This window comes from Tetrahymena thermophila, assembly GCF_000189635.1.
Source record: "Tetrahymena thermophila SB210 genomic scaffold scf_8254594, whole genome shotgun sequence".
Taxonomy (NCBI): Eukaryota; Ciliophora; class Oligohymenophorea; order Hymenostomatida; family Tetrahymenidae; genus Tetrahymena; species Tetrahymena thermophila.
In genome coordinates this window covers 592,126-617,776 of record NW_002476365.1, presented here as the reverse complement: position 1 = coordinate 617,776, position 25,651 = coordinate 592,126, and the positions used below count along the sequence as shown (strand labels likewise).

The following is a 25,651-nucleotide window of genomic DNA, read 5'->3' as shown; positions in this document are numbered from 1 at the left end:
ACAATTTAAATAATAATTTTATATTGTAATCTAAATTTTAATACATTGTTGATTATCTAATTATTTCTATCTAATTTTATTTGCCATTAAAATTTATTTATTTATTTATTATTTTTAGTTGATTTGTTTATATAGATTAATTTACAAAGGTTTTTAAATAATTAAAAAGCTAATAAATAAGTAACAAAATATTTTTAACAAATAATATTTTTTAAAATTCACCAAAATTACTAAATAATTTTAGATATTTTTATAAAATGATATTTATTTTTATTATCTAACCTAGTTTTATAGCTATTTTAAGAAGAAAGTTTTTTATTACTTTTGTAATTTTTTGAATTATAATATTGTAAATTTATTTTAAATAATGATACTTAACTTGATTATTAATTAATGTAGGTTATCGTAAAGTATTCATATTTTAACATTTTATTTGTTGTTATAAATTAATTTATATTTGAAAAAAATTTTCTATATTTTGATGAATTTTTGTAAACATTTTAAAATAAAATATCAAGCAAATAATTAAGAATTGGAAAAAAATATTCAAAATTAATATAATAATTATTTCAAATGCAGGTTCAGCTAAATATTTTATAAACTTATTTTATTTAATGAGACTTAATTTTACAATCATTTAACTAATTTAATTATAAATTAAGTAAAATTACAGATTTTTTGTTTTTGTTTTTTGTTGTAAATATATTTTATTTTATTTTTAAAATATTTATTTAGTGTTTGTTTTAGGTATCATTTATTAAACACAGGTTGAAAGTTTGTTTATTAAAATAAGAAAAAACAAAACTTTTGTTAATATAAAGATCTAAGCCTGAATATATATAAAAATATATTTTTATTTGAATAATTAATATACACTTTTGTTAAATTAAAATTTTTCATTATATTTATTTATTTATTTATTTATTTATTTATTTATTTATTTATTTATTTATTTATTTATTTATTTATTTTAGCATCAGTTATTAAATTTAGCGTTTTAGTTTAGAAAGTTTTTTATAGGTTATACTTAATTGATACCTTCGTCCTATTAAGATTATAAACTCATTAAAGACAACGAGACTTAACTATATTATCTCTTTTTATAAGGAGATTACTCTTCTTCTTCAGGGATTCTCAATTTAGAGTTGACCATAAATGGTTAATTAGAGGATTGCTGTTGGACTGGAAATATTGTTTATACTTTTTGAGGTTATTTTTAGATTTATATGCTTTGCTATGAAGATGGTCTGTAATTTTAATCACTATGTTTACTGTTTAATGATAGGTATTATTAAAATGAAACATAGGTATTTTGTTGTTATTATAAATTATTAAAACTATTTTTGTTAGATGCTGTTTGAGGATCTAATCTACTTATATTTTAAGCATTAGCAATAGATGTATTAGGTTCATTATTTATATTATTTATGTTTAAATTGTTATTAATCACATTTGCCAAAACAATAGAGCTATTATTGATGTTGATTATGCTTTAAGCTACATTTTCTTAGAAATTAGGTTACACATTAAGTTATGGAGTGTAATAAGTCATGTTAGAATTATTTGGCTAAAATTAACTGTTATTTATATTTGTTTGCGAATTAATGTTATTTACAAACATTTAATTTTGTAGATTATGCTAAATACTGAAAAGGCTGTTACGATTCGGCTTAGTATTTTAGAAAGGAATGTTTGGGTTCATTTATTAATTTTTGATAATGTTCATATTTGTAAAAAATTCTATGGATATAGTATTTTCATGATATTCTAACTTCTCAGGTCCCAATAAGCATGCTATATCTTTAATACTATTCCAAATTTTATTACTTAAATGCTTGCTGCTTAAGTAACTTAGGTCATACAAATTCTTTTTGAAATCTTCTTCAGCCTTCATAACTTTATTTGTCGATAATAAATTAAATTTAGTTACTTTTCCAACTGTTATCTACTTAAGAGGAGTATTATTTTCTGATTGGAAGTTTGATGAGGGTGAGAGAATACTGTTTGGAGGATTATGAGTATGTGTGTTTATTGAAGGGAACATTGAGTATTGATAAGTATTTTGCTGTGGAGAATTATTTATTGATGGAGAATTCTCAAAATTAAATATTTATTTTTGTTCTTATTTCTTTTCGCTATTTTAATTTGTTTTTTTGTTTGTTTAATTTTCATTTTAAATACATTTTACTGTAAATTTCAGAGAATTGTAGAGCTTTTTGTTATAGTTTTCTATAATTATTTGCACATCTTGCTTGCCAAAGCAAGTAATGATCCCACACAAGGCCTAAAATATTAGTCTGTAATTGCTGTGAATTTAAATTTCAGGTTAATTTATTGAATTCTTTGATTAGTTATTAAATAATGTGTTTAGTTTTTTTTCTTTTTCGCTCATAACATCATTAGCCTCAGTTTCTAATTATGTAGAAGTTTTAATATGTGGCAAATTAGTGAAAACGCTTGCATCTTAGTTTTTGTTATCACCCTAAACAATTAATTTATTACTGGCGACTTATTAGTTAAAGTTGTGCTTTTTAACTAAATTTTAATTTGCTTCAAACTCTATTTAGTTAATACTTGGAAAATTGTTTGAACTGACTTATCCGATAGAAGAGTGTCTATCTTCACGTAGCTGTACACCACTCGCATTTTATATGTTATTGTTTTGTTACAATAAATTTTAATCACTTAATATTTTTTGTGTGCTAAAATTATTCTAATTAATTTGAAAAGCAGTTTAAATTTTATTGCTGACCTTTTCTGAATTTAGATCTTCATGAGTGTCTTCTTTTTCTATTTAATTTTAACATTTTGTTTGCATGAATGATCCATATTATTGTTATGACAAACCCGTTGTTGTGGTATACAAAGTTAATCCTCTTTTTTACAAATCCTCTGATGTAGGTATATTCAGTTTATTTTTCTATTCTAATTAGCCAATTTAAGACTTATTATTTTGCTAGCTTTCATCAAATTGCTTTAAATTATTATTAATCTAAGATATTAATTATTATTTAATTACTTTATACGAAATTGAGGATTTAGATTGAGTCAAAGGATTTACCTTTTAAAATGCTGGGCTAGTATTAACAGTGTTTGGTAAATGCTATTGACTAAATTTATTGACCATTTTATTCTATTTTTTAGATCCAATATTATCATTACTTATTGATTTATAAAAATTTTTAAATTAAGCAGAAGTATTGTGATTTTATTCATTTTCTTAATGTATTCTTTGCGTATTATTGAAATCATTATCAATTTAAGAACCTATATATATATTTTAACAAGAATTAAATTTATCTTTGTTGGCAGCAGCTGTTTCGGTTAAATTTATCTTTTTCTAAAAATTGTAATAAGGAATTATTTATTCACTATCAACAAAATTGGCATAGCCCTTTAATGCAAGATTTTCAGCCCCTAAAGTCTGCATACTGGATTATAAATTTGATTTTTATCTATAAAATTGTTTTTCTTGGAGAGAAAAAGACAGGAAATCATGATTGGCTGATATGACTCCAGCTAAATTATATTTTTTTGCAATAGTCTCTTTCTACTGTTTGACCATTTCTTAATCATCAAGCTCTTCAAATGACTGAGGGTCAATCAAATCAAACTCCTTCATTTTCTCTTATTCATCTTAATTTGCATTCTGATTGAGAGTATTGTTGCTATTTTCCCTTTTTTAATAAGAACTAATTGTGTTTTAGTTTTATAAGTTTTCAGAGTTATTCTTCACTTTCACTTAAGCTAGATTAGGAAATGTGCTAGCAAGTTCTTTAAATAGCTAGTTAACTCCAAATTATTCATAAGTAATCTTATTCTTTTCAATAGCAGCTGTACTCCTAATGATATTCAGAGGAAAGATAATTGCTTGCTTCATTTTTTGGCTTTTGACTTTTGATAAATTCTAGTTTAAATACTCGAGGTGTGATTTTATTTTAGAAATAACCTAAAGATTTATTGCATTATTATCTTATTCTATTTTTTTAACTTTCTTTTCTTCTTCGTTTAAAGTGATATCTTACAAACTAATAGCTAAAAGTGGTTCTTGCATAATCAAAGGAACTATTTTCACTTTGAACTTCTAAATAGATAGAGAAGATGGACTTTTATAAATCACTTTGATTTACTCTTCTTTCAGCAATTAATTTTATTGAACCCCATTTTCATCGATATTAGTGAATAAATTTTATGCAAGTATGGTATTTCTCCTCGAATCGCCTGGTGCAGCTGCAGCAAAGTCATTGTTATTAGTTTTTATTTTTTTATCATCTGGTTTATTTTAATTAAATTGCAAGGATTTTCTTCCTTTTTTATTTTAAGCTTAAGTAGTTTCATTGTATAGCTAGTCATGCTTTTTCAACAAAAGATCAAACAAAGTATTAATAGCTTATGTAGCTGAGGAAGGAGTATTGTTAGTATACTAATTACCTACTTTCAAATGAACTGAGCTTAATAAATTGTTGTTATTAACTTAATTTTTACCTGTTCCAAATCCATATAAATTTTAGTTTGAATGGATTGACTCAACATTCGAATTCTTATTTGAATAAGAGTTTCCATGAGACCTGACACCACCTGCAGATGCAGGCGAAAACGGTTAAGAAGGTGCATACTCTATTTCACAATTCTTAAGAAACTCAATATAAAGTTTGTTATCCTCTGAGTTCTTTGACCCAAACTTTTTGGTACTCTATTAGGCTTCCATAAATTTTTAGAATTTCTTATTTTAATCTAATTAATTATAACAAAAAAAAGTTAAAACAGATAATTCCAGAATCAAATTTATTTTTAATGAACAAAAAAAAAATTTTCAATCAAAAAACTTATAATATTTTGATAAGTGAATAAATTTAGATTCGAAAGTGATTTAAATTGTTGCATTAGACAACTAAATATTAAAATCAAGAGAAGTTGTAATGCTAAAACCAGTCTTTAAATAGTTTTTATTAAAAAAAATAGATAATTTAATTAATTAGGTGAGTAATAAATAAATAATTTTCTAGTAAAAACACCAACAAATTAAATTAGCTGAGACTGGAAAAAAAAGATTTCTTTCTTTCTTTCTTTCTTTTTAATTATCATAAAAATTTAAATTTAGATAATATTTTTACCATGTAAATACATTTGATGAGTGATAAACTCAAAACGAGAAACAATAAAATACGTTGGAACGGTTTTTTCTATTGCTTCTTACCATTGCTCAAAACTTTGCAATGCAAGGAACAGCAATCTTTAACTACGATTGTTTATGTATCTACTAGTTATAAGCAGTAACATAAACAGTCCAAGTACTACAATATATTCATATTGCATTTTAAGTATATAAATTGGAGCTATTATTTAAAATGCAATCGAAATGCTTTCCATTACAAATGATTAGTATCCTACAAACATCCACAAAACAGAAGCCTTTTGTTAAAAATAAAAAACCGTTCTTACTAAAATTATTTTAAGCTCAATTAAAGAAAAATTAAACCAAATAATAATATAATAATACTACTAAACTTATATCATAAAAATAAATGAATAAATAAATATAAAATTAAATTAGATAAGTTGACAAATAAAGCTTAAATTACAGCTCCATTCAGATAGATTCTCCAATATGGCTGCTTATTACTTAAGTTATAGTATGGGATAGCTATACATGCTAAAATCTAAATTACAAAAATATAATACTAGCAAAATTTAAGATGAGGAACTCTTATAATTAGGAAAGATAAAAACAAAACACCTAATAATGCTCCCATATTTATAGATATACCATCTATTGTAATAGATATAATACTCCAAAGAAATGTAGAGAGAATCATCATTTAAAAGAAGAAGAAGTCCTTTTTATAAAAATCGTATTTAATTTAGTTCGCCCAATAGAATTAATTTGACCAAAACCAAGTTTAATCTTAAAAAAATAATATAATTATCCATAAATCCTATCATTTATGCAAATATTTGTATTTTAAAAGTGTTTTTGGGCTGGTAGAGGCTATTGGTTTGACCATAAATTCTTAAAAAATGTTGAATTCAGTTTATTTTATTAATGTATTAATTGCAAATAATAAGGTCAGAACCTAAAAAAGAGTGCTTTTAAAATATTTTACTTTTGTCTTATTCTATTGATGAAATTACTCTTCTAAATAATCTTTCTTAAAATTTAGTGTCCATTTGGATATGTGTTTGGTATTATAGTATTTCATTCTTATATTTGAATCGTTAATACCATAAACCTTTCTTTAAATACTCTAAACTTTTACTATTAATTATTTTTTGAAGATTTTATATTATTATTATTATTCTTTTAATTTGTATGAAGGATATTATTAATTAATTAATTAATTTATGATTATCTCTTGAATCTTATTAATTTTTTTTATTAATCTATGCTTATTTAATTCCTTTTTGATCCTACTTACCTTTTTCTAAGAAGCAATAACTGTAATGTATATTATTTTGAATTGAAAATCTGCCATAAAATTGAGATAATAAATAGAGTATCTACGAAAGTAATGAATACTGCCAAAACCGCTTATTAAAACAGCAATTTAAATTAAAAGTCTCTTAGAATAAATTTAATTAACGCTATTCATATTTATCTTTTAATATTTTTTGGTTTATTTTACATAAATAAGGATGTAAGCAAATAATATTTATTACTTACTAACCTTAAAATATAAGTAAGTAATTCATGCACACAAGAAAATTCCTAAATACATTCTTACTATTTTTAAATTACATTTAAACCCTAAAATTAACCATTAAAATATTGAGATATTTTGTCAAATATACTTAATTTACACCTTCAATTATAATTAATTTAAGAATTTAGTTTTCTATTTAAGTTGCTGATAAAACCACAATTAATTAATAAATAAATTAAGAAGTAACGTATATAACTATAATTTTAATTCATTTAAGTTATGTTATTAACTTTGAATTTGACAGTTTTATAACAAATGATAAAAAGTGTAAGCTTAATGATGCCAATTTTATTACTTAAGATAATCTTAGATAAAATTGTAATTTTATCAGATACTTTTATCTTCTCAAATTATAAATGAAATATTTATTGATTCTCTTTTAATAATCAAATTTATTTATCTTAACTTTTTAATTACATTATCGCTTCTAAAAAAAATTAATTTTGCTGAAAAGTTTTTAATATTTTTTTTATTAAGAGATTTGTTAAATAAATTTCTCTTTTAAAAATTCGAAAATAAATAATAATAAAATAATTTAGTTACAATATTTTTTATTTATAACAAAATATATTCATAATGTAAGGATATTAAGTAGCTTTCTTTAGTTAATTTTATAATTTAAATACAAAATTTAATTTAATTTAGGGCTATTTTACATTTAAATAGACAACTAACTCTTTTCAAAAAATTATTAGTTTTCTTTTAATAGGATTAATATAACTTTTATTAATTTGTCACATATCTTATTTATACAGCATCAGTCACAAATTCTTTTAAATTGTAATACGCGCTAATAACAAAAGGCATGACAAAATTTAATTTAATAATTACAAAGATTAATCAATGCTTATTTGTTCATAATTTAAAGTAATTTAATTAATAAATCATCAAAAGATTTAAATATTTATTTAAAATTTATCATTTAATTTTGCTGGTTGTTTCTTCTCAAAAAAGATATTTGAAGATTTTTAAATAAATTTCGATGTTTTATAAGAATAGTAACTTGCTTTTCATATTTTTATTTTTCATTTATTTGTTTATTTGTAATTTTTTTGCTATTCCAAATTTTTAATTTTTTAAAGTTTGAGTTTGCTGTCGAAATTTTGGGTATTTTGGGTGCATTTATTTTTTATAAAATTTTTTTTATGAGAGAATTCGTTTTAAACTAAAGCACTGCTGTTGATTACAGTTTATTTTAATTTATCTAATTTACTCTCATCATTTTAGTATTCATTTCCAGGTTCAACAATATCGCTTTGTTCTTCGTCATCTTCTGTGTCATTTAAAACTTGCTCTTCAATTTTTTCTTACAAGTTATAAAATTCTAATTTTTAGTTATTATTCAGGGAAGTGTTAATTTAAAATTTGCTTTCGCTTCTATTGTTGATAAGAAAATTCATTTGCGAATTATTTTGAGTATTTGGATTGTTGTCGCTGCTATGATCTCGACCCTTATTGGAACTAGAAAGCTGGATTCCATTTTCTATGTGAGGACTTAATACTTCCTTAAATTGTATTGTATTCTTTGGACTTCCTGAATTATTATAGTACTATGAACTCATGACAGTTTAGCGATTTATCCCTGTATTTGTATTCTACAGCTATAAAATTTGATTGTTCTGTTGCTAATGTGCTTAAATATTGTTGCAGTCTGATAAGATTGTAAAGCATATATTATATCTAAGATTATCTTCATTCTATTTCTAAAGTAGAGAAGCCAAAATCCCTACTTTATCCAGATATGTTTTAAGGACGTTAAAAAAGAATGTTGCCAGCTTAGAGTGCTTTTAACTGTCTAATATATTTGGATTCTAAATATTAGTTATTTTTACAGAAATATTAGAAACTTAATTCTAATTTAAAATTTAAGACAATTCTATTGTCATCATTTTATGCTGAAAATTATTTGTCTAAGCTTATTAAACTGACTATTGCTATTATTATTGTTAAGAGGTCATGCCCAAAGTATTTATTAAGTTATTAACATTTTATTGTATTATATTTTATGGAATAGGTGTCCCATTACTTGCAAAAGATCTCATCATATTGCTTTATTATTAGTGCATAGATTTTAACTTACAGGACTCCGTTATTAAGAAAATGCAACATTAAAGTATTTGCTAAATAATTTCCTTATTGGAGTAAATTTAAAATTTTTAAGGAATCAAGTTTTTTATATTAAAATAGTAATCATAACCATGAATTAAAAGATGATTTTTTAAATATATTGAAATATCAGAAAAGTCAAAATAATGGTATTGTAGTACAGGAGGTGAAAGTTCTGCTAATTGGTTTGAACCTGCACTATTAATAGCTTAATTATTTTGACTTTATTGATGCAATTATTTTTATATAAAATTAGCCTTCAGCTAAACGGCATCAAAAATGAGCTTTTACTCCTACTTAAGTAGCTTTAAGCTCTAAATTTATACTTTTAATGTAGAGCTCTAGCTAAATTATAGAGCGTATTCAATCATTGCTATGAGGTCATCAATATTTCTACTCATTAATTATATAATGCTGTGGTAGAAGTTAATAATTAATACAGATTCTTCTTCTTTTTCTTCATTGCTTGAATTCATATTTTAATTTTAAGGAATATTATTTTTATTGGTCGAAGGAGTATTCTAAACACTCATATTTTATACAAAAGCATTGATATTGAGGTTTTGTTTTTTGTAACTGCTAACAAACAAAGGTAATTTAGTTATAGATTCACTTTTGAATTACGTAGGAGTGTTTATTGCATTCACATTTGTCATATTTAAATTGAAGTAAGATTTCTCCAAAGTTTTAGCAGGCTTCCTTTCTTATAAAAAGCTAGACTAATTTTCTAACTGATGAAATTATAGAGCTATACTTAATTAAAAATCTATTATTACAGGAAGAATCTACACTTCGTATTAGATATTATTGTACATACATGATATTATTTCTACGCTGCTAACTTCCTCAAATGATTTTGGATTTGAAACTTTTTAAAAAATTATTTTGGCACTTTTTTTTATTAAATATGATTTTAAGTCTCTTTGACTTTAGTAAATATTAGTACCATTATTGTTTTGATAGTTATAAGTAGGACTTTTTAATTACATTTTTATCATGCTATTATTTAAGTCATCAGCTTACAAAATATCTTCTAATATGAATTAACTCATCTTTTTATTTAGCTTATCTGAATCTTTTTCGTCTCCTCTAAAGTCAAAGAATTTCTCCGATGTTTTATTACAGTCTAAATATCATTAAATAAAAGCATGATTTTTTAAATTTATTTTCAATAATTTTTATGATGTTACCATTTAATGAAATATAATTTGTAATGCTATCAAATTTTATGATGACAATAGGAATCTAGTAAAAGTAATCAGTTATGCTCAACCAAGATTTATCATTTAATTTGAGAAGAAACTTCTTTTGAGATTTGAAAATATTTATAACTTAGAATATACTAAATTGTACATAAGTAAATACTATAATGTTAGTTTAAAAAATATCGAAGTTTACAACAACTAAAACTATAATAGCCTACCCAATAGAGGATACAATTTCAAGCCACAAAGAATCAAGCTACAAATGAAATATTATTGTAGATACCTTTTTATAATATTAAAAAACATAATTAATATAAAAAAACAAATCTATTCTTTAAGTGCATTAATCTTATCTATCAATGAAATTAATTTATTTATTTGTTAGTAATTTAATGCTTAAAATGTCTTTCTTTCTTTTTTAAATTCAGCTAAATACTGAAACGCATTTTTTTATTAATTTATTTAAAGCAGATATTTAAACATTTTTCATTATGATTTAGAAAAAATGATTCTTTCAAACAGTATTTTAAGTGTTGACCATTGATTGATTGGTATTAAACATAATATTTGATTTAATAAATGCATAAGTATTTTAGATAATTGCTTATAGAACAGATAAGTTAACTTAATTAAATTAATTTTGCAAGCTCTGTCTTTTTGATTTGTTTTTAATTAAGAAAATTTGTTTGTATTATTTTTTTTTACTTTTATTTACACGAATAAGCTAATTAGAATTAATGTTACCTGTCCAAAGATGAAGAAGTAAAACGATTGATCCAGTTACAGCTACTTCATCGATGCAAGATTATTATAAAGCTTCTACATATTGAACATGTAAAGTACTATATGAGACAATTTATAAATAACAGAGTAGTATTAAAACTTTTTAGAGGACAAGAAATATGCAAACAACAATGAAACTAAACTCATGCTAATTCCGCCAACTAATTAAGCTAATTACAAAGGAGATTCCATATTCATACTGAATGATAATCTTATACACTAAAATACCATTTCAATGTAATAGAAGATAATCCGCTGTTATTTTTATGGTAAATTAGTTAGTTATTAAAATAAGATTTTAGAATTAGAGTGTATTAATGTAATAAGACTTATAATCATGCTTCATGCTTCTTAATGAGCGAAAATAATAACTAAAATATTACACTGTGGTGACTTTGCTCTACAAACTATTTATTTAAAGCTGGATCTTATAAATGCAAAGATTAGTAAATGACTTTTAATTTTTTCAAAATTCCCATTGCCTTCTTTTACTTTCTTGCTTGCTTGCTTGATTAATTAATTGCTTGGTTTTTGCTTGATTGATAATTATGAGTATTTTAATTACTTCTAAGTATATGTTTAATAGTAATTAATATTATGTTTTAGTTGTCAATTTGCTATTTTCTTTTGTTTTCTAAGTTATTATTTATCAGGTTTATTTATTTATTGGTGATAGTAAGTAATCTACGATAATACAAAATTGAGATTCATGAAGCCATTAATTATTTTTTCATTAATTATTACTTATTTTCAAATTACATACTACTAAATTAACTCTATTTATAATATTGTCATGAATGATTCATAAACTGTCTTAGATTTCAATTAACTTTTGTTTATTGTTCATTACAAATTACTCAACAATAGAAAAATAAATTAAGTGATAAATATTATATTTTCTCTTCAGCATTTTGCCAAAAATATTCAGTTAATTTAACAATAGCTAAAAACATATTTATAACTTAGTAAATTTTGTTGATGAATTTTGTAACGCAAAAATACTTCTCTCTTTTGAAATGTAATACTTTTCATACTTTTTTACAATTTAATTTAATCATAAACCCTTAAAATTAAATACTAATTGATATCATTATTTTATAATGCTAATTCATTGAGTTACACAAAATATCAAATCATTAAGAAATCATCTTTTCTATTCATTTAATTACCAAAAAGTAATTGATGATTTTTTCGCCAATTAAATCTTAATCTTGAGTTTTTTATAAAAAAATTATTAATCTCAAATTATTTTTTCACTCATCTTATGTAATTTATTGTAAGATCAATATTCATGGTGGTGTTTAAACAATTTTAATTTATTTGAAATAACAAAAAATACCAGAAGGAAATTTTAAACAAAAACAATTTACTGATTTGATTTTAATTAAATGATTAATAAAATTGATAAATTATTTATTTTAAACAGCTCGTAATATTTAAGAAGTATTACTTACTTATTTTCTAATGTATACTCTAAATTTTTTGCCAGTAAACAAACAACTTACTGCAATAAACTAAAAAACAGCCAACTTAAATATTTTCCTATCTTTTTAACCAAATAAAATGATGGTCACTTCTATATTTTCTTTAAATATTATTTTCCTCTAAATTTATATTGATGTTTATTCTAATAATTATCAAAATTATAATTTGATTCTATAAATTAAATTTTTAGCAATAACACCATCAAAATTGTTAGTATTATACTTTATTTAATTAAATTTGATTTGTCTGTTAAACATTATCTTTTAATGATTTTTATCCAAAACTAATTTTCATTATTGCTGGATCAATATTTAAATTAAAATCTTAAAAAGGAATAAATAATAAACTATTATTTAATATTAATTTTGTGATTCTTTGTATTCACCATAAATTATCTTCTACTTTTTCACTTTAAATATAAAATTAGTAATTTTAATTAACTTAAAAACAGCTTTTAATGATATATTTAATATATAAATCAATTTTTGGTTGTATCAATATTTAGATAGAAGTAATGATTTTTTGTATTTTCCATAAATTATCTTCCTTTTTTCAATACAAAAATAGAGTAAATTTTAAATAAAGTTAAATATACTTTTTTGACTATACTTTTATAAAATGAATTATTGTTTAATAATCATTTAGATGAAAAACATAATAATAAAAAGGGAATCTAATAAAAGATATTTTTTTATATTTTAGATTAATTTAATTCCATTTTTTCAATTAAAAAATATATCCAATAAAATCAATTAAGTTAAATATAGTGTTTGGTATAAATAAAACTTATATTTGTATCATTTTCCATTAAAACAATAATAAAGAAACAAAAAATAATTTTAAAGAAGATTTTTTAATAATTTGATGTATTTTCGATTAATTAATTATTTCATTTTTACATTTCAAAATATAGTTATGAAATTTAATTAAGTTAAAATTAATTTTTTGATTAAAAATTTAAAAATTAAAATAAATTATTGTATAATAAATAAACAAAAAGGTAATTTAATAAAATGCAACTTTCTGTAATTTTTATATTTTCGATTTATTATCTTCCATTTTTCACTTTAAAAATATAGTTAATAATTTAAACTAAATTGATAAAAAGATTTCTTTTTGTATATTGATTCATTATCTTCAATTAATTTATTTATTTAGATAAAAATGATAAAAATTTACATAAATAATGATGTAATATGAAATTAATTTTAATTATCTCTGTATCTCCCATAAATTTTCTTACTTTTTTTCACCTTAAAATATGATTATAATTTTTAAATAAATTCAAAAGATTAAAAATAAAATTTGTAATATTCTATTTAAAAACCTTTCTAGATATTTAATAGTGTTATTAGAATTTTGAAAATAAATTCTAACATATTTTATAATTTTTGAGAATTTAAAAATTGAATTTTTTTGTTAAGATAAAGAATTTTATAATTATAAAAACAAAAATTATATTAAAAACTTTTTATCTACTTACTAAAATATAATTTGCTTTTATTATTTAAAAAATTGAAGAACTTTCTGATTATTTAATTCTATTATTAGCTTATTATTACCTATTAAAATGTGTTAGGTTTATCTGTTAGATTGTAGAAGACTTTACTAATAGATAGATATATTAAATGAGAGGTAATAAAGAATAAATCTATAAAAATTTGTGTAGTAAAATTTAATAAATAATTAAAAGATAAATTTAAACAAAATTACTTTGATATCATTGATTATAAAAAGAAATTATTCTTTCTTTCTTTTAAAATATAATTAATTCTGAATCCTTCAATAAAAATATTTTCTCAAAAAATCCACTTTTTGTTTTTATTAATATTTGATAAAAGTGATTAACTTTTTAGAAAATAAATAATATCGTTTATTTACTTTTAGTAAACTTTACATTTAATTGTAACAAACAAAAATTGTTAATATTAAATTAATATTTTTTTTGAAACATTAAAAATTTCTTTCTTATTTATTCAAACAGCTTAAAAAATGTGCACTCCATTTTCAAAATATTTTATTTTCTTTTAATTTATTTTAAATTACATTTTGAAAAATAAAATTAGTGAATTTAATTTAATCTTATCAATCAGTTAAATAAAATGTGGAGATACTTAACATAAATATTAAAACCTTTTTATGCAAAATATGATTAAGTATTTTTTGAAATTTATTGATACTTTTATATATTAGCTTATCAATATTTGAGTATTTATTCTAGAATAAAATATCAATTTTTAATAATTTTAAACAGAAAAAAATTATTTTGATTTAAACAAAATACTATTTTTAAAAATATAATAAAAAAAATTAAATTAAAGTTCAAAAAATTAAAAGCAAAATTATAGTAAAAACAATCACATGTTAAGGATGAAAACTATGATAAAATTTAATAATATTAATATAGATAACCACAAAATCAAAATTTCAAAAATCTATAAAAATATTTGACTTGTGTAATAAATCTTAAAAATTTATTTTAGAATAAACAACAAGAAAAAGGCTTATAAAAATAAAGTAACTCATTATCGCTAAATAAAAAAAATAATAATTATGAAGAGTGAATTTATAAGTAAAAATAAATATTATTAATGTATGATGAAATATATATATAATTATCTCATTTTCAGTTTTCATAGCTTTGAATTTGTACTTTGCTAAGATTATAATCAATAATAACTTAAAACATATTGAAAATAATATAGAAAAAATTTATAATATATTCTACGAGACTAAAAAATACGTTTGCTTGAATTTGAATAGCTGTCTATTTATTTAGGAAGTGGTAAAATTTTTGAATTATTGTTTTTAATTAGGAAATTAAAAAATATTTGATTATTGATATAGCAAATATATTTATTTGTTTGCTCCCCACCTTTAATTTTTTACTTGTCTTACTCTACTTTAATTAATTTTTATCAAGCGATTTATAATATTAGATTCATATTTTGAAATATATAAGAAAGTCTTAAAATATAGATTGATTAATTAATTAATTAGTTAGTTAGGATAGAAAGAAAAAGCTGAAATTTTTATTTTTTTGGCAATACTTAAAATAGAACAAAATTTGTCATTTTGAATTATTAAAGGATTGATTTGTTAGAATTAATAGCCAAAAATTAAGGCAATTATTAAGATTAATTGATATAGAGTACTTTTAAATTAATATGTATACTTTTATAAAAGCATGCAAGATTCAACTAAATTAAACTTATAATCAAAAATTAGGAAAAAAATTTATTATAAAACAAACTTTTAAAAACAAAAAATTTACAGCTTATAAAAAACAACTTACACTGCTAAATCCTCTATTTTTTGGCTCTGAAAGAGAAGAAATAATTTAATAAAATAACTTACAAACTTATTTTCAAAAAAAATTTACCAGAATTAATTAAAATAATTTAAGAAAAAAACAACAACACAACGAAATACTGATTTTAAATGGATATTTCTTAATCATCATTAAATAACTTAGAAGTTACTCCTGTTGCATCTGAGTAATTAACTAAGAAACAAAAAAGAATGGCAAAATAAAGAGTTCCTGTTACTCTTCAATCCTTTGAATTGCTGAATGTAATTGGAGAAGGAAAGTTTGGAACTGTTCTTTTAGTAAAGAAGAAAGACAGTGGCAAGCTTTTTGCTATGAAAATTATCAAGAAATCAATAATTAGAAAGAGATAATTTGCTCATAGAATAATATAAGAAAAGGATATTCTTGCTTTCTGCAATAATAATTTTATGACTAAACTCCATTACTCTTTCTAAAACTAAAATAACTTATTCCTTATCCTTGATTACTGCTCTGGAGGTGATCTATTCAACTACATCTCAAAGAAGAACACAATTAGTGAAAAGGATGCTAAATTCTATGCTGCATAAATTGTGCTAATGCTTGAGTACCTCCACTCCTAAAATATTGTTTACAGAGAGTAATAAAATTTTTTTTCAATTAATTTCAAGAGATAAAGATAAAGACAATTTTGAGACAAATATTTCCCTAAATGAATATCCAACAAATTAACAAAAATTTTTTTAATGATTGGTCCTTATTATTTAATGCCAATTCTTAGAAGGTGTTTGAAAGCAAAAAAATTTTTTTTTTAAGTACTTCTATTCTATTATTAGTTTTTTCAATGAATAGCTAGAAAAAAATTTGTCTACTTTAGATAGTTTTCCCATTTAATTAAAAAAGATAGAATTTCGCTCTATTGATTGCTACCTATTTATTGATGGAATAGAATTAGATAAAAATTGGAGTTTTAGGACTAAATTAAAATCTAAAATAAAAAGTTTTAAGTTTCAATTAAATTTTGAATGAAAAATTAATTAATTCGTTTATCATTTTTGATTTATGCCAATACCATCTAAAATTATTTGGATATTTAAGTAGTTGAAAATTGAAAATTAACAAAAAACTCCAATCAGATAAAAAGTTAAGTAAATGTACTACTTACTATTTTTAGCTATTAATTAACAAGTTCTCACAACAGTTCAAATCACTATTTTTAGAAGGAATTTTAAAAACTCCTTTTTTAGGATATTTAGAATAAATTCTAAAATATAATAACAATTTTTATTTTATAAAATCTCCATAGTTTTTTTCAATTTATCATATTTCTTTAATCGAACCAATCATGGAGATTTTCTCTATCATTGATTTTTTCTTTCGATTTATTCAATTAAAAAAATCAATTTTAAAAATTTTTTTCAATATTATCTCATCGCAAGCTCAAAGAGTATCAAATTATATTCTTTTAGATAGTATATCATTTAAATTATCTCTAATAATATATCTGAGTATCAAAAATTTACCTCTTACTCATTCCATAATCAAATTTATTTGGAAATCTATTTTTGGAAGTTTATTAAATCATATTTTATTTAAATAGCTTAAAACCCGAGAATATCCTTATTGAAAAGAATGGTTATTTGAAATTAGGAGATTTTGGATATGCCAGACAAAATATGGATTCTATAGAAGCTAAGAGCGTCTGCGGAACTCCCCATTACTTCCCACCTGAGATGATCACTCGTGAAGGACATGGTAAGCCAGTTGACTGGTGGGCTTTGGGATGCGTCATTTATGAAATGGTATTTGGAGCTACCCCCTTTGATGACTCAAATCAAAAAATTCTATTTGATAGAATTAAAAATAGCCCTGTAATTTTTGAAAATGACAAAAATAAGAAAGTCTCTAATAATTTTAAGGACATTGTCAACAAACTCCTTAAAAAGAATTAAAATGAAAGACTTGGAACTGCTTCAATTGAAGAAATCAAAAGCCACCCATGGTTCGATAAGATGGACTGGACTGCATTATCCAATTAAACAATTGCTGCTCCCTTCATTCCTGCAGTCAAGAAAGTAAGTGACGTATCCAACTTTGATATTACATTTACCAACAAAGATGTTAGTGACTACAACAACGACTCAACTGATTGCTCATCAGATGATGACTCAGATGAATATTAGAGTAATTTTTTTAATTATTTTCTATTACCTAAAAATAAAATAATTTTAATTAATCTATAAAAAAATGAATAAGTTAATAAATTATTTTAAATAAATAAATATAGACTTCTATTATGACTGCAGTTAAAAGTAATTATGACTATTCATCTAAAAAAGCGTAGTTTCTGTTGACATGGAAACTAAAAATTAAAAAAAATAATAAATCAAGAAACTACGCATCTAGTCCTACTCCCACAAGGTAAGTGGTGCTTGTAGAAGAACCCAAAACAAGAAAATTCAACCTGCTCTCAACAAATAAATATATTTGCTCAACAGAGAGTAAGTATGCAGATAAAAGACTAGCAAATGTGTAAATAATCCTTATATTAATAACAATAACATTACAACTTAAATCGAAAATCCTCTATTCACACTATAATAACTCCTTTGGCTTATGTTGTAAACTGTAGATTGAGCTATGAGTTAATTCTAAGCAAACAGTTCTTTCTATAACTTATATTATAATTGTCATAGAACTGTATATATTCAATTTTTATTTGTCAATCAATCAAATTATAAATATATTTTATTTTTAGTAAAATTTTTATCATATCAATACTAACTATTTCCCGTTTTAATAAATTTGAATATAAATTGTTTAGGCAATTTTTTCTATTATTTTTATTCTTTAATCTTAGATTTTTAAAATCCAACTAATATTTGAAAATGTTTATGAATTTTAATTTTTCTTTTCTTATATATCGCCTTTTAATTTCAAAAATATTACTTTATTTATCATATTAATTAATTCCTTTAATATTAACTATCTTTTTGTTTTTAATTTTCTATCATATTTACTAAACAAATGAGATCAATAAAGATAGATAGTCAATTTTAATAAAGGAAAATATTGTATTAATAACTATGTCATTATTCTGGTTTTACAATTTTCGGTTCAAACATTTAAAAGAAAGGTCACGTCACTCAAATGATAAAATTAAAAATACATATTTACAACTGTTTATTTATTTATTAAGTATTTACCAATAAGTATTAGCAAAAATTTTCTCCAACTCAAAGTAAATCAAATATTTTTGACTTTGTTTTTGAAAAAATCATCTTAATTAATTCAAAAAGTTAAACTTTTATCTAAAATTGGGAGTGAGAGACTATTTCTTAGTAATCTTCATTATACATACCTATTATTTTTTTTCAAAAAAGTAATGAGGAGTACTACAAAAAAAAACTCCTCCAAAGCTAGAGCGTACTAAGAAACAACCCCCAGCCAAAATATCGTTTCAAAAACTAGAAAAGAAAAAATAATATCAAGTTTATTTTAAATTAATATTTAAATTCTATTTTTAGGTTAATTTCTACATTTTTGTAGAAATAATGTTAAAAATTTGAAAATAAATCTATCTATTTGATTATTGCATTAACTTATTATATAAAAGTTACTTTTCAGTGTGTAAAATAAAAGCTTGAATTGTTTAACAAATTTATAATGATTAAAAAGAACAAAGCATAAAATATTTTTATTCTTTTTCTTAAAATTAAATCATATAAATGAATATTTTATTTTTTTCTAAATTTTCTTATAAAATATTCAAATTTATCATAAAACTCCAAAATTGTGTTTGATCTATCCTAATTAGTTGATAATAGGGTTTATCGAAATTATAAAATTATGCTAAATAAAATTGAAATCGATTTTAAGGAGAAATACTCCATTTTAATTTTATAGGGAGCGGATTAGTGAAAATATTTTTTTAATTTACTTTGAATAATTTCAAATTGCAAATGTTGTAAAACAATCAGATTTCAAAAGCTTAAATTGGCATCTAAAGTATAATTTTGTAAATCTATACCTGAAGGAATTAGATAGATCTAATTAAAGTTAGGCTTAAATTGTCAATCTATATTAACTAAAAATAGATACAACTCCTTTTCTAATAGAATCTGAAAAGATACAAGACTAAATTATTAAAATTCTTCTTTTTATGAATTTTTTCAAACAAAATTGCTATGGAACGGTCTGTAAAAAAAGTAATGCTCTGCTCTTGAATTCACGGTTATTTAAAAAATCTCCAATTTAATCTTGGTAATTTTACAGTTTACGTCGAAATAACTAAAAAAATATTTTGATAACTATGATTCCAATTAGGGGATAAATAAATACTAAATTTTTTCTATTTTTAGGTTTACTTTCTTCTTGTTGACAAACCTAATATGTCTATATTGAAATTTAATTTTATATAAAAGGATATTATCATGCCTAAATTCTAAGTTATAATAATTAAATAAAAAATAGAAACTCTTTAAAATAAACAAATTAAATATAAAACAACCAACAAAAAATAAATGGATACTATCAATCAAGTTAATATCATTGAAAAAACTGAAGAGTTAACCAAGAAGTAAAAGAAATAAGCTAAGATGTCTCTTCCTGTTACACTTAGCTCTTTTGAATTGGTTAATGTAATTGGTCAAGGAAGATATGGCACAGTCCTATTGGTCAAGAAGAAAGACAGCGGTAATTTCTTTGCCATGAAAGTCATCAAGAAATCTTTGATTAAGAAGAGAAACCTTCAACACAGAATAATGACTGAAAGAAATATTCTTACTCTTTGCAAATCTTCTAAACTCATTACTAAACTCTAATACTCCTTCTAAAATAGAAGCAACTACTTCTATCTCTTAGAATATTGCCCAGGTGGTGACTTAGCTTATTATATGTAAAGAAAGGGCAAATTAACTGAAAAGGATGCTAAATTCTATGCTGCTCAATTAATTCTCACTCTTGAATTTCTTCATTCTTAAAACATCATTTACAGAGAGTAATTAATTTATCAACTTTCTTTTCATTTTTTTTATTTTTTAATTCCAACTTTTTACTGATGCAACATTAAACTGCTAAGAGATTAATTATGAGATAATATCTATAACAAGATAAAAAATCTCTATATTTAATGTAAAGTTTTCTTCTACTTCTAAAAAAAATTATAAAAAAACCAAATCTAATTTTGCCTTTCTATTTTCAAAAGCTCTAATTTGAATTTTACTTTGAAACAAAACTCAAAAAATAAATAAAAATTTTGAAGTATTTTTTATAATTTTTAAGTAACTTTCTTTCTGAAAGTATTAACAATTTTTTTTTTTTGGCATTTAAAAAATAAAAATTAGAATTATTTAATATATTAAACTACATTTTTTATTAATTAAACATTTATCTAAATCCTTTTATTTAATAACAGTTTAAAACCAGAAAATATTCTAATTGATAAGAATGGTTATTTCAAGCTAGGAGACTTCGGATCTGCAGTATAGAATATAACCCTTGAGGAATCTTAAGTACTTTGTGGAACTCCTTAATATTTCGCTCCTGAAATGATAACTCGTGAAGGCCATGGAAAGGGAGTAGACTTATGGGCTCTTGGATGCATAATCTTTGAATTAGTATTTGGAGTTACTCCATTTGAAGAAACCACCTAAGCTTAACTTTATGAAAGAATTTAGAATGGTAAAGTCTTCTTCGATGTAAATGATGACGTTAAGGTGACTAATTACTTCAAGGATTTAATTAACAAACTTCTTGCTAAAGATCCTAAAGAAAGAATTGGAACTAAGAGCTTTGATGACATTAAAAACCATCCCTGGTTCAATAAATTTGACTGGGAAGGAGTTATTAACTAAACATTACCTGCTCCTATTAATACTGGTGTCAAGAAAGTGAGTGATGTATCTAATTTCAACTGTACATATACCTATCAAGATACTAATAATTTGAATTACGATTCTACTGACTGCTCATCTTCATCTGATGAGGAAGACAAGAAAGAGATTACTCAAGGTATTTAAATTTATTTCATCAATAATTAATATAATAACTATTTATTTTTATTTCACAAAATATTAAAAATTTTTATTAAAATAATTAGACTTCTATTTTGATGCCTCCAAGAAATTATGACTATCTTTCTTAAATTAAAAAGTTACTTAGAAGATTTAGTAAGGAAATTGCTAATCACAGTAACTAAGTGATACTAAGATATTCAAAACTCCTAAATGTGTTTGTATCACATCTAAATCCATAAATATGGTTAAATAAACAGCAGAAAAATTTAAAGTAAGATAAATAAACTAAACTCAGATTATTTATCAATCTTGCTAAATAAAAATGCTAATATAATATAATCCTAAAATAGCTCAATAAATGTTGTCTAATAAAACTTAATTTTATATAAATGAAAATACATACATATGCTATTCTAATAAATAATACAAAACATAAGCTTAAATTTAAATAATCGATTTTTATTTTTAAATTAATTTAAAATTCATTTTTTTCTAAATATTATTTTTATTAAATAAAAATTTCATAGATTAAATTATCATATCCAAATTATTAGTTTATTATTCTAATTTTTAAAAAATATTATTATAAAATTTAAATTATTTTACTTAATTAACTAATAGCTTAACTTTTTTAATAGCTACTATAATTTTTTTAATTAGTAATCAAAAACATATTTTTGTAAAAAGTAAAAATAAAAAATGAAATTGAATTATGATAATCAAGCTATATCCTTAAAGTATTAAAAGATAAATAAAAAATTACTTAATTCAATTAAATACATTTCTACTGTAATACCATAAAATTATTTAACTTAAATTGTAAGTTATTTTAATAAATTTTTTTAATTTAAAATTTATACTATCTAAAAAATATATTGTAGTTTTCCATAAATTAAATATCTTAATCAAGACAATCTTAATCTACTAAAATACATAAATTATAGTTATTGATACTACATTTTTAAATTAAATAAAACTTCTAAATGAAAAATTAAAGTATTTATTTTTATTTTTTTTATGAATATAATTTTTATTTGTTCCATAATTTTTTAAAAGAAAAATATAAATACTGCTTATTTATTATTTAAAATTGTGATACTTTTATGTAATGGATAAGTAATAATTATTTACACGATATTTCATAAATTTAATCAAAATTTAAACAGAAAATTTTAGTAAGTGAATTTAGTATTTAATTTATATGGTTTTTAGTGAAAATATTAGTTTATGATTGAGTTATTTTTTTATTTATTTGTTTGGTTTTTTGGTCAATTTTTGAATAAATGAATTGGACTTATGTTAGTATTTTTAAGGATATTTGTCATATTTTACTTTAGATATGAAATTTCATCTGAGAAGTTTCTATATTTTTGCACTCCTTCAGATAAATCTTTATAGTTTTAAAGCATTATAAATAGATCATCTTCAATTCCTTTAATAAGTGTTTTATTTTCTTCAATATCAATAGAATGCTCATTAATTCTATTTTCTAATTTACTAATTAGGGCACTTAATGTTTTGATATTGTCATTCAATTCTTCTTTATTTACAACTAATTCTTCTTGCTTTAGGGAAAATGTTTAATTCATTAAATCTATTTTTTGTTGTATCGTTTCCTAAAAAATATTTATCTTTTGTTCTTTTTCACCGTACGACTCAAATTTTTAGGCAGCATTTTTGAAGAATTTGTCAATTTATGTATTAAACTTTTTACTGTAATCAGCAAATTTTTTGTCAATATCTGTTAATATGCTTTTGTTAAAATCTTCGAATTGTGTAAGCTTTTTTTCAATTAAAGCAACTTTGGTATTCAAATCCATCATTATTGTTGTGTTATTCATAATTTATTAATTATTTAAATCAGTTCCTTCATACCTACTTTCAGTTTATTTAGGCGGTGCACTATTTCCAACTCCTGGATAACCGCTGTTTTTTTGAGTTTAAGCACTTCCAAATGTTGAAGTCATAAAATCGCCTGTTCCTGCTCTATTCAATCCATTATTCATGCCCTGATTAGAATTAAGACCAGAAAATCCTGTAGGGCTCATTTGAGATCCTTAATAATAAGAAATTTGTTAGCTATATCTATCCTTAACTCCCGAAGAAGAGCTGATACTAGAGTTTGGATTGAATGATCTCAACTCCAGCAATCTATCACTCAAATGGATTAATTGTTCATTATCTTCAATCCTCTGCTCAATACCTGTTAATCTACGTTCAAAATATTGCATTGTTTCTTAGAATAATTCCATAGGTACCATTTTTTCTTATGCAAACCCTCTTTTAGCAATTAAATTATCGACAATTGTGTAATTGAAATCAATATTTTAAACATTTCCCTAAGCTACTTCAAACATCTTAGCTTCTGATCTTATTGTTTTCAGCACCTTTTTTCCTTGCTGATCAGAGGTATTATTTTGCTATGGATTATAATACTATGAGTTAATTTGCTAATTATAATCCTCTAAGTTAGAAATACTATTTTAGTGCTCAGGTGTTCTATCATTTTATGGTCCGAAATTATTCAAACTACTATTTGTATTTTAAATATATTCTATCCTGCTGCTTGAATGAGTATTTGCTTTCTGTAACTACTCACTCTACTAATTTTTTTCAGCTTATTAAGCTTAAAAGAATTGACTCTATTTCTATGGTGATACAATTTCCTCTTTAGTAACAGCTTAATTGATCATCTATGTATTCTTTCTAGAAGCATACACCGATTAATTGCTTGGAGTATTAATTGCACTTTTCCTAATTGGAGGCTACTTTTGATTTTTCATTTTAGTTGATATGTAAAACAACCAAATGTTATTTATCTATTTGTGCTAGTTCTCTTTTTTATTGAAGGTTTTCTAAAAAGATCTATTTATTTTATATATTATTATAAATTTAAATTGAAGTAATTAACATTAGATTATATGAATATATACAATCTATCTGATTTAATTCATTTAATTAGGTTTGTTTGTTTCTTTGTTTCTTTGATTTGACTTGATGAATATATTCTAAATTAATTTCATTTTAGCAAATCTTTATGCAAAAATAAATAAATCAATCAATTAAAAAAATCTAAGTTCATACAAACAAACATTTTTTCATAAAATCTTCTTTCTATCTGTCTTGTCTCTACTTTAAAATTTAAAAGTAAATAAATGTATTTTTTTGAAATAAAAAAATCAAACAAAATTTTAGATCGAAAACGAATAATTTATTTTTCTTTTAAATATTTTATTAGATTCGAATAAACATTAGAATTTTCTTTCTTTCTTCATAAAATTAAAAAAAATGTATAAATTAATTCATTTTTAATATCAAATACATTTATAGACATTTACATAGCACAGATAATTAAATAAAGTAGAATAAATTTTATTTTTTATATAATTTATAATTGATTAATTTGTTAAATTTTATATTAGTGAGATATTTTTTTTTTAGTTAAAGTATTTGGAAAATTATTATGAGTACAAAAAACTAAGCTTGTTTAAATTGTACTCAATTATATTTATCATTCAATGCATTAGTGATTCGCTGAATATTAAAGGTTCATTTTCTTGGAGTTGATATTTAATAAGTTTGATATAAGAAGGAGTAATAATACAAATAATTAATTAAATTAAGGATACTGTGACTACTAATTTCCTTTCCAGTAGAAAGAGATCATTAATTATGCAGGAGTTCGTTTAGTAACCTTCATTTTATATCAATAATTTATCACAAGCTACTTAATTCTACAAAGATTATTCTATAAAAGATGAAGAAAGAAGAGCTAACCAAATTACAGACAATGTTAGCTTGAAAAAACTAATTGCAATTCCTGTATAGAGCCATTTTAGATTTTTCATGAATATAAATCCTATGAATAATATTAGTAGTACAAAGTTAGATAACATCATAAAGTTCTACAATAGCCAAAAGTAGCACCTGTTTTCATAAGGCACATTTTATGAAGTATACATTCTCGAAAGTGTTTTTAAAGAACTTCCATCTTAGATATTCCAAATAAAGTATTACATTTCTAAAATTCCATGAGTCGCACTAAAAAATATTAACAAGGATATA

At 22.2% G+C, this 25,651-nt stretch overlaps 6 protein-coding genes across 6 annotated transcripts; 3 read left to right on the top strand and 3 right to left on the bottom strand. All coding sequences in view use genetic code 6, as the record gives it.

Annotated features, from left to right (window-relative positions):
* Positions 1–976: 976 nt before the first annotated feature.
* On the bottom strand, positions 977–6,473 carry TTHERM_00290810 (transmembrane protein, putative; the record flags this gene model as incomplete). The annotated part of the gene is made up of 4 exons (XM_001018698.2): positions 977–4,734; positions 5,115–5,412; positions 5,583–5,837; positions 6,105–6,473. The coding sequence occupies 4 exons, from the start codon at positions 6,471–6,473 to the stop codon at positions 977–979; spliced, it is 4,680 nt and encodes a 1,559-aa protein (XP_001018698.2).
* Positions 6,474–7,281: 808 nt separating this feature from the next.
* TTHERM_00290800 (transmembrane protein, putative) lies at positions 7,282–11,330 on the bottom strand. The gene is made up of 4 exons (XM_001018697.2): positions 11,179–11,330; positions 10,757–11,050; positions 9,998–10,295; positions 7,282–9,933 (listed from the first exon to the last, which is right to left on the bottom strand). Exons 1-4 carry the CDS (start codon positions 11,272–11,274, stop codon positions 7,727–7,729), a joined length of 2,895 nt encoding a protein of 964 aa, XP_001018697.2. The 5' UTR covers positions 11,275–11,330; the 3' UTR covers positions 7,282–7,726.
* Positions 11,331–15,721: 4,391 nt separating this feature from the next.
* TTHERM_00290780 (Serine/Threonine kinase domain protein) lies at positions 15,722–17,891 on the top strand (the record flags this gene model as incomplete). Its single annotated transcript, XM_001018695.2, has 3 exons — positions 15,722–16,209; positions 17,170–17,753; positions 17,857–17,891. The coding sequence occupies 3 exons, from the start codon at positions 15,722–15,724 to the stop codon at positions 17,889–17,891; spliced, it is 1,107 nt and encodes a 368-aa protein (XP_001018695.2).
* A 2,201-nt stretch (positions 17,892–20,092) lies between these two features.
* TTHERM_00290770 (Serine/Threonine kinase domain protein) lies at positions 20,093–21,701 on the top strand (the record flags this gene model as incomplete). The annotated part of the gene is made up of 3 exons (XM_001018694.2): positions 20,093–20,568; positions 20,986–21,581; positions 21,670–21,701. 3 exons carry the CDS (start codon positions 20,093–20,095, stop codon positions 21,699–21,701), a joined length of 1,104 nt encoding a protein of 367 aa, XP_001018694.2.
* Positions 21,702–22,854: 1,153 nt separating this feature from the next.
* On the bottom strand, positions 22,855–24,369 carry TTHERM_00290760 (hypothetical protein; the record flags this gene model as incomplete). Its single annotated transcript, XM_001018693.1, has 1 exon — positions 22,855–24,369. One exon carries the CDS (start codon positions 24,367–24,369, stop codon positions 22,855–22,857), a length of 1,515 nt encoding a protein of 504 aa, XP_001018693.1.
* Positions 24,370–25,258: 889 nt separating this feature from the next.
* On the top strand, positions 25,259–25,621 carry TTHERM_00290750 (hypothetical protein; the record flags this gene model as incomplete). The annotated part of the gene is made up of 1 exon (XM_001018692.1): positions 25,259–25,621. The coding sequence occupies one exon, from the start codon at positions 25,259–25,261 to the stop codon at positions 25,619–25,621; it is 363 nt and encodes a 120-aa protein (XP_001018692.1).
* Positions 25,622–25,651: the final 30 nt, after the last annotated feature.